The 10,298-nt window shown below is 41.8% G+C and overlaps 1 protein-coding gene across 1 annotated transcript; it reads left to right on the top strand.

Moving 5' to 3' along the window:
- The first annotated feature begins 5,350 nt into the window (after positions 1-5,350).
- On the top strand, positions 5,351-8,780 carry LOC120722784 (zinc finger MYM-type protein 1-like). The gene is made up of 2 exons (XM_040013927.1): positions 5,351-5,391; positions 6,172-8,780. The coding sequence occupies exon 2, from the start codon at positions 6,177-6,179 to the stop codon at positions 8,598-8,600; it is 2,424 nt and encodes an 807-aa protein (XP_039869861.1). The 5' UTR covers positions 5,351-5,391; positions 6,172-6,176; the 3' UTR covers positions 8,601-8,780.
- The last annotated feature ends 1,518 nt before the right edge of the window (positions 8,781-10,298 follow it).

Genomic DNA, 10,298 nt, shown 5'->3' with positions numbered 1-10,298 from the left:
CGCTTGGTCATGAGGGTGTCACCGTAGTTTTTCACACTGCGCACGCGCAAACACAAATGTCAGCGAAAAAGACGGAGCAGCACGGCTGTGCAGCGTGTGATCTGGACACAAGCGATGGAGGCACAACTTGTAGAACTATGGCAAGCTCATCCGAGCCTTTTCGATGTGGCCTCACAAAATTATCACGACCACAACAACTGTGAAAATTGTTGGATCTACACTGCTGCTCAATCACAGCTGCCTGATCAATGTTTTTCATTAGGAATTTAGCAAAGTTGATGATGGTGGTGTGCATGTCTGTGTGAGTGAAAGACAGAGAGGGAGAGCGAGCGACAGAATTCCTGTTATAACCTTCATTTTATGGACGCACAGTGTGAGCACTCAGGTCGCATCGGGCCGTATAGTGTGAGACCCTGCATCGTGACCTATGAACTTCTAACCCCTGCGAGTCAACCGTACAGTTTGAGCAGGAGCTGAATCGCGCGACTGAAAAAATCGCACAGTGTTTGCCCAGCATAAGTCACCTCACAGTGGTAACTAGACTTCCACGAAAGCGTGCATTCACTTCTGGTTGGAACTGTGTTTAATCCTACTACTTATGTCCAGGTTTCGACTCGGCGTCTGCCACCTGCCTGTCCTCCGGCTCAACTGGATCACTCGGTGCATCATCTGGCCCATTCGCTATCCCCACGGACTTCCTGCTCACGGACTGCCACACTTCCCTCCCGAGCTCCCACGGTCCCGTTCTATCGTAAGCCCCCTACTCTAACTCAGTCCTGATGTGTTTTCCCCGCTCCCCGGCTCCCTAGTAATCATCTTCCCTTTCTATTGCAGCCTCCCACGGTCCCGATCCCGGCTTCCTCGTGTCATTGTTTCCCCGGGTTTTTAGTTCCTTGTTTTGCTCCCTAGTTTTCCCAGGTCGCCTTTCGTTATTATAATAAAGTGTCTTTTTCTGTTAGCGCGGAGTCTGCGTCTGGATCCTTTTGTGCACGCGCGCCGCGGCACATGACAGTATTATATGATTTATTTATTACATTTTATGTGGAGTGAATAAATAAAAGTGTATTTACGGTGGCCCCTAGAGACAAAGCAGCACGTACAAACTTCAAAACACGTATGAACCCTGAAGCACGTAAAAACTCCAAAACACGTACAAAACGCAACAGAAGTGCTCCAGGATGCTGCGCGCAGTGTTGAGCTTTTGTTACCTAGAGGCTACACAAGCCAGCAAGTACCAACGACCGGATTTGGTGTGTGGTAGTAACAGGTAAATGAACTTTTTTTTAAATTTTTTGAATATATATGAGTGCCTGTGTATAAATACACAAATAATACACGTATGCTTTCAATTGTGTAATTTAAGTGATGTAGGTAGCTCTGTTTTGAAGTTCAGTTAATGCTAGAAATGTGTTTTGGAGTTTGTACGTGTTTTGTCTCTAGGGGCCACCTTATATATTTATATATAAACATATATAAATAAAACCACTTTTATTTACATTAGTAATTCCTTTTGTGCATAATTTTATATTATTGGTAATAATAAATAAAAGCAACAAAACAACCTGAAGAGCCGGTTCGGAGCCGAAAGAGCCGGTTCTCTAAAAAGAGCCGGAAATCCCATCACTAGTTCCTGCATACCAGCTGCCGCTTAGTAACTGGCTCACTAGCCCTGACCTTTTGCATCAGATTCAGAGTTCTCTAAATGACTCCTATGACCTTCTAGAGCCCAGCATGGACTCAGATGTAAGACCTCAGGTAACTGCACTCAAAACAACAGCCTCAACTAAAGAACTGGGCAGATTCACAAAGTTTTCCACCTGGACATCCCTCACACGTGCTCTTTCTAGACTAATACATGTCATCCACAACTTCAAATCCCCACCAAGCAAAGCCAATCACTGTAATGGCTGGCATTACTGTGAAATGGGACTTACTGTGGATGAGTTAAACCAAGCTCAGAACCTTATCATTCGAGCAGTACAGCAAGGCGTGTATGCTGAAGAAATCAAGTGTGTGCAAAAACATGAAAAACTACCCAAAACCAGTCCTCTCAAAACCTTAGACCCCTGTCTGGATAAAGAAGAACTCCTTAGAGTAGGTGGTCGCATCAGAGACTCAAACATTAGCCAAGGTGAGAAAAACCCTCTCATAGTTCCTGGCCACCACCATGTTGCAGCTCTTCTCATAATGCACTACCACGAGCAGACCCAGCATTAGTTTTCACAGAAGGAGCCGTTCGCTCCGCAGGATGGTGAATAGTGGGCAGTAAAAGAAAAGTGAGCACAATCATCCATCATTGTGTTACCTGCAAGACTTCGTGCCCCTTTGAGCACACAAAAAATGTCAAACCTCCCTCCAGACCGTCTCACAACAGATCCCCCGTTCACGAATGTGGGCTTAGATGTGTTTGGTCCATGGTTTGTGTCTTCACGACGCACAAGAGGAAGCGTCAATCAGAAAAAAAGGTGGGCTGTCATATTCACTTGTTTGAGTATTAGAGCAGTTCACATTGAAGTGGTAGAGTCACTTGATACATCTAGCTTCATTAATGCATTCCGACGATTCCTGGCCGTGAGGGGACCAGTGAAAACTGTTCGCTCTGATCGAGGCACCAATTTTGTAAGTGCATGTAAAGAACTGAAAATCCCTTCAAACTTGGACAACACAGTTGTGCACACCTTCTTAAAAGAACATGGATGTAAATGGACTTTTAACCCACCTCATGCCTCCCATTTCGGCGGATCATGGGAGAGAATGAAAGGTTTAGCACGGAGAATATCGGACTCTATGTTTTTTCAGCTTAAGACCACTAAACTCACTCATGAGGTTCTCGTCACCTTCATGGCAGAGGTGGCTGCTATCATAAACTCTAGACCCCTTGTCCTGGTTTCATCAGACCCGAGGGACCCCTTTATCTTGACTCCAGCTGTTCTCCTGACTCAAAAGGTAGCACCCCTTCAGGCTCCAGCTGAAAAATTCACAGCATCAGACCTCGAGAAACATCAGTGGTGCCAGGTTCAGCACTAGTGGTGGAACGATACTCGTATCGATATTGAACCGTTCGATACAGTGCTTTCGGTTTGGTACGCATATGTATCGAACAATACAAAATTTTTAATTTATTTTATCAACTTTTCTTCTGACGATGCTGTCTGTGTTGCGAGCTCAGTGGATCTGCGTTCGACTACTCCGCCTAGGCTGCACTGTCGAGCGCAGATCCTCTGAGCGCAGTGCAAGCTAGCAAGACAGGAGCTAAGCTCGTTGCAACATGGCAAATTGAACCTCCCCCACCCTCATTCAGATCTGGCCTTTGGAACTATCTTGGTCTTCGTGTGAAGTATGACCCTGAAGGTAAGCGCGTCATGGACAAAAGTAAAACAGTATGTCGGATGTGCCACGCAATGCTCAATTACATGGGTGGGAACTACTGTGTTAGTGCAGTTAGCTCGTTAACGTGTTGACATCGTCCAGCCCCACGCACTGGCCAATCTGCGGTAGCTCGTTAACGGAGATTTGCAGTGTTGTGGCGTTAACGTCATTTCAGATGAACGCTGACAGCACTAGTGGGAACAAAATCAATATGACTGCACATTTACGCCGACATCACCCTAGTGCAAAGATAAGTGGAAGCAGACAAAAACAACAAGCACGCATGCTACAAACTTTACCCGAGTCATTTAGACAGCCGTTAGCACATGATTCTCCTTATGGGGACCTGATATATTTAATATGCTGCTGAGAGTATACCCCAGAAGAAGCGTATAGTATAGCTTTTATTTTGGAAAGAGCCATTTCTCTGTAATAAACTCTCTTTTCCAAAGATGAGTGTTTTCTCAATCAGATAGAATTATTATTTTATCCCCTTGTTGTTTCAGCAACATTAAATTTAAAAATTGTACGTTTGAGTTAAAATATATATTTATAATTTTAATAAATGACAAATTAAAAAAGCATGAACATTTTTTTGTATCGAAAAAATATTGAACTGTGACACCAAAGTATCGAACCGAACCGAACCGTGAATTTTGTGTATCGTTGCACCCCTATTCAGCACCTGTCGAACATCTTCTGGGACAAATGGAGAAAAGAGTTTCTTCCTACCCTCCAGCCACGCTGCAAATGGCAATCAAGCCAGCCTAACATGAGCTTAGGAAGTGTTGTGGTACTTAAAGACAGTCAAGTGCTAAGAAATGAATGGCCTCTTCGTCTCATAACTAAGGTGTTCCCAAGTAAAGATGGTAAAATACGTACCATGGAAATTAAGTTAGCCAAATCAGATGGTACAAAGGTGTTAACCAGACCTAACTCAGAGATTGTACCTTTGGTGCCTTCTTAACATGTTGTTTACCCCAATATTTAATTGTGGCGTTTATTCACACCAGGCGGGGAGTGCTCTGTTATCACTAAAAGTTGTAAAATGTTGTATCACTAAAATATCATTCTCTGTCAGTTGTTATTTTTTATGTGTTTACAGCGCCATCTGTGGTTGCTCCAAGTAATGCACTTTACAAACGGCTTTATTTTGGAAAAAAACTTTATTGAACAGGAAGTCCGCTCAGTCAAGCAAAGCAAGTGAGCAAGAAGAAGGGAAACATATTGGCACACAGTTTATGGTGTCCTGTTGGAAAAAATACTGTCCACATCTTCTGTTTATGGTTGTATCGCCGGTATGTACTTAAAGTATAAGTTGCAACTTTGTTTTTTGTACAATATGTTGCCCGCTAATGCAGTATTTGGCTGTAAAGCTATATCTTTTGTTAAGCTAGTTACCTGTGATTTTGGAGGTCATCTGGGATAGCATCAGTAGTAGTTTAAAAAGTTTACATGACGTATGCTATGTAGTAGCAGGGTGGTATAAAAATGCATATTATGCTGCACATATGTATGTCATGACTGTATTTTTTGTCTTGTTTTTAGTTTTACCCTTTTGAATGTCAGTAAACCTGTTGACAATGCTCATCGGTCTTCAGAGTGGTGATATAAGAAAGGTGTTGACGCCCCTGCATCAGACATGCACCATAACGGCCAGTGCCGTAGCTCCGCAAACGCACATAACGCACACTGCGTAGGGCACCAAATGGCCGGTAGGGCACCAAAAAAATCAGGGTCGTAAAAAAAAAAAGTAAACCATATTAATACTATAAATATCATATGCATTAATATGGTTAAACAATACAAAAGCAACATAAAACAATTTTCCCGAGAAAAGGGGTGAATCTGCTTTGTGCCCTGTCTCCAGTCTCCTCCTGGTGCCCCCCCCCCCACTCCCAGTGGTCTGTTCTATAATTGGTAAACACCTGTTTGAACATGGCCTCGAAACGGCAACAGGAGTCGGGAGCGGAGAAAAGAAAGAGAAGAGGAAGCGTGATGAAACTCAGGCGTCGCTTGCCGGTAAGGCAATGTTTAAATAATAATAATAAAAAAAGTTCATTATTGTAGCCCTTGCTTGCACGCTCATGTCCGTCAACTCTGTGATAGCTCCTGTTAGCAGTGTTCATACTGTGTTAACAAATGTTGCAAATGATTGATGTTGGGTAGTTTGTTTACGTTGTGGATATGAATATAGAATGGACTACTAAAAGCAACTCATCATGGTCACTCAATTGACGGTTTTCAGATAACGTTAGCAATCGTGACTCACGATTGCTAACGTTATCGTGATTCGTGAGACTAGCATTTCCCTCCTCAGGTTGCTAGCTGGCTAACGTCATGCATGCTACTGATTAACCTTAACTTTGGGATAGGTCAGTGATGCAGTCAAGTATTATTATCAGATTAGACAAGATTACTTTGTATGTTGCTGCATTTCAGGATATCTATAAAGACGCATATCTTATTTATGCCATTGACGTCTGAACACATAAATAGTTCTCGTCTTTCTTTAGGTTCATAGATCAAGGGCGACATCTGTTGGTGAAACTGTAATATGAAACCTATATCTTCCAGTAATATAGATTTCCTACTTGCGCATTTATATCAAATTATGTACAGCATGTTTATATTGCCATTTGCCATTATGAAAATCTATACATGTAAAATATAGTTAGTAATTTTTAAATGTACCAGTGACTTACTTAATTTATTAGTCTTATAATGCAATCTTTCGTAGGCCTACTGTAGATTCAAAATTGTATTTCTGTAAAATCCCTGAATATTTTCTCTTGTATGCAGGGTCAATGCTTAAATATGTTCAAGGAGGATCTCAAGGACAGGATGAACCATCCAGTAGTAGTGCCATCCCTGGACATCAACCACCAGCCATTGTAGACCCTGCAACAATCCCTAGCCAAGAAGAACAAGAACCATCAACCACCAGTTCAGGTACAGTTCCATACACAAGTACCACTGAGAGTCCTGTCACTGAGAGACTATCAGAAAGTGACACTGTGGAGACATGTGTGCCCCCTTCAACCGATCCTGCTCTTTGGCCAGCTCACATTGTAGATGCTGATCGTGTTGAAATTGTGCGGAGAGGTCCTTTTAATGTCAGCTCTGATTTTAATTTTCCAAAGGGGCCTGATGGAAGAGCATTTCACACTAGCCTTAAGTTCAAAATTCTTCCCAATGGAGAAAAGGTTCACCGGAGCTGGTTAGTGTACTCACCGCAGAACAATGCTGTGTTCTGCTTTGCATGTAAGCTTTTCAGTGTGAAGGATATAAAGCTGAGTACAGAGGGCTTCAGTGACTGGTCGAACATCAACATCCGTTTGAGGGGTCATGAGTGTAGCCAAGACCACATACAGTGCATGCTTAAGTGGAGAGAACTGGACACACGGCTAAAGAAAAGCATGGCAATAGATCAACAGGAGTTGACCTTACTAGAGGCAGAAAGGAAAAAGTGGCGAGAGATTCTCAAACGATTACTCTCAATAACTCTCTCACTGGCTTCCAGAAATTTGTCTTTTAGGGGCTCTTCTGACTGTCTTTATGAGCCGGACAATGGCAACTTCTTGAAGGAAGTAGAGCTTATGGCAACATATGACCTTGTAATGGCAAATCACTTGGCCAACATAAAAGATGAAGGTTCCCACACACATTACCTCAGCCCTGAGACACAGAACGAACTAATTCAGATTATCTCTTCAGAAACATTCCGCGCCATTGTGAAGCAAATCCAGTTGGCAAAATACTTCTCCATCATTCTTGACTGTACTCCAGATGTGAGTCACACTGAACAAATGTCAGTCATAGTACGCATTGTTTGTTTCCAAGCACAACCAGATATTAAAGAATACTTTCTTGGCTATATAAATGTGGAGCAAACAACTGGCCTTAACCTGTCCAATGTTGTCCTTGACAAGTTGAAGGAGCTTGGCATTCCATTTGAAAACTGTCGAGGACAGGCCTATGACAATGGGGCCAACATGAAGGGGAAGAAGCAAGGTGTTCAGGCCAGACTGCTACAATTAAACCCGAGAGCATTGTTTGTGCCTTGTGGAGCTCACACGATGAATCTGGTCATAGCTGATGCTGCCAAGTCCTCTCCAGATGCAACTGGCTACTTTGGGTATTTGCAGAAGTTGTTCAATTTATTTTCCAGTGCCACCCAGCGATGGGCCATTTTAACAAAACATGTGAAATTGACACTTAAATCTTGGAGTGACGTTAGATGGGAAAGCAGGCTTCAAAGTGTAACTGCTGTCCGGAGTCAGACAAAAGAAGTGAGGGATGCTCTCCTGGAGGCCAGAGAAGCTGTAAGTGATGCAGTCGCAAAGGTGGAGGCTCAAGTGCTTGCTGAGGAAGTAGCCTCATTTCGATTTTTGATTTGCTCCATCGTGTGGTGTGAACTTCTTACAATCACAAACCAGGTGAACAAGTTACTACAGTCCAGCTCCATGCAGCTCGATGTTGCTGTCAGGCTCATTGACACTGCCAAAAGTAACCTCTCTAAATACAGACAGTCTGGGTTTGATGAGGCTGTGTCAGCTGCCAAAGAACTCTGTGAGGCCCTGAACATAGAACCACAGTTGAAGGAGAAAAGGCTCAGGAGCACAAAAAGGCAGTTTGCATATGAAGCTGTTGATGAGCCCCTCCATGATGCCCTTAAAAAGCTTGAGGTCACATTTTTCAATTGTGTTGTGGACTCTGCTTTAATCTCCCTACAGGAGAGGTTTGAGACCATGAATCAAGTGAAGGAGAAATATGGAGTGCTGCTTGATTTCAGCAAAGTGAATGGGATGTCCAAGGAGGATTTAAAAAAACACTGCACTGAAGTACAGAAGACACTGACAGATAAGGGAGTAGCTGACATTGATGGACCTGAGATGATGCAGGAAATCATCAACCTTCCTCAGCTGCCACCACAGACGTCTGCTTTGGAAATGCTGTCATTTTTACATGACAATCAGCTTCAAGAGGTATATCCCAATCTGTGGATTGCTCTGCGTATTGCACTGACCCTGCCTGTCACAGTTGCCTCTGCTGAGCGAAGCTTTTCAAAGCTCAAACTCATTAAAACGTACCTGCGTTCATCAATGGGGCAGGAACGTTTAAGTGGTCTGGCTGTTATCAGCATCAATGGTGACGTGGCTCAGAAGCTATCATATGATGACCTTATAGCTGATTTTGCAACCAGAAAATGCAGGCGTGTGCCTCTCTAGGCCCTAGAGAGGCACACGCCTGCATTTTCTGGTTGTCAGAGTATGCCCTAGACTCTAGGGCATACTCTGACAACGAATTGTAAAAATGTTTAACATAGTTACTTAAGGAATGTGGCTTTTGTGTTCAAATTCTTATTTTTCTTATTTAAGTTTCTTATTTAAATTCTATTGTGAAACTATTTGTAAATATATTAATAATAATACTATTATATTATATATATTATTTTTTTATAAAAAAATTACACATTATTGCCAGGCTCTTTGTTCTTGTTCCAATGTTCAATTTTTGTTTCAGTATTTATTTGTAACAGTATTTTTAACCTCCTTTAACCTTATTTATTTGTTTAACTGTCATGTTTGTTGTTATTTAATTAAACAAATTCCACTGAGAAATTCAAAAGTATTAATGTTTTTTTTTTTTTTTTTCAGTGGCGGGGGGGGCACCATAAAGCATTTGTGCTTAGGGCACCCAAATGGCTAGCAACGGCCCTGATAACGGCACAATCTAATTGTCACAACAATAATTGTACCAACCTGTTATGGCTTCAGTTATCTGTCTCTCGTCCATATCCAAAGTAGGCTTGGTTTGCATTGAGGGTCTAGCCTATAGTGATGGGTCGTTCGCGAACGAAATGGCTCTTAGAGCCAGATCTTTGACGTGAACGACGCGAGCCGGCTCCTCGAGCCGTCAAAAGTACCGGTTTGGCACCAGTATCGGATAAAACTTAAACGATACCCATCCCTAATAGTAATCATCCACAACTATTTTTGGTTGCAGATGATAAAGGATTCAGAAAGTTTATTCATGCGGGCCCATATGACAGAGAATATGCATGTTCTTTTTGTTTTCATATTATAATTTATATTTAATTGTGTTGTGGTTTGCAGTGTTTTGTGTTGTTTTCACTTTAAATTTGTAAAAGGAGAAAGCTGAAAATTTAAATAGTTAAAAGTTGAAATGTGAATAGTTGATTTTTGTATTATATGATTTATTTATTACATTTTATGTGGAGTGAATAAATAAAAGTATATTTACGGTGGCCCCTAGAGACAAAGCACATACAAACTTCAAATCACATACGAACTCTGAAGCATGTACGAACTCCAAAACACGTAAAAACACGTACAAACTCCGAAGCACGTAAAAACTCAGAAGCACATAAAAACTCAAAACACGTACAAAAGACAACAGAAGTGCTCCAGGATGCTGGGCGCAGTGTTGAGCTTTTGCTATCTTGTGGCTACACAAGCCAGCAAGTACCAACGACCGGATTTGGTGTGTGGTAGTAACAGGTAAATGAACTTCTTTTTAAATTTTTTTTATTATTTGAATATATATGAGTGCCTGTGTATAAATACACAAACAATACACACATGCTTTCAATTGTGTAATTTAAGTGATCTAGTAGCTCTGCTTTGGAAGTTCAGTTCATGCTAGAAATGTGTTTTGGAGTTTGTACGTGTTTTGTCTCTAGGGGCCACCGCATATATTTATATATAAACATATATAAATAAAACCACTGTTTTTTTACGTTAGTAATTCCTTTTGTGCATAATTTTATATTATTGTTAATAATAAATTAATTAAAGCAACAAAACAACCTGAAGAGCCGGTTCGGAGCCGAAAGAGCCGGCTCTTTTTAGTGAGCCGATCCGAAAGAGCCGGATCTCTAAAAAGAGCCGGAAATCCCATCACTA

Source organism: Simochromis diagramma, unplaced genomic scaffold (genome assembly GCF_900408965.1).
Source record: "Simochromis diagramma unplaced genomic scaffold, fSimDia1.1 OVJJ01000705.1, whole genome shotgun sequence".
Taxonomy (NCBI): Eukaryota; Metazoa; Chordata; class Actinopteri; order Cichliformes; family Cichlidae; genus Simochromis; species Simochromis diagramma.
This window is presented reverse-complemented; position numbering and strand designations above follow the sequence as displayed.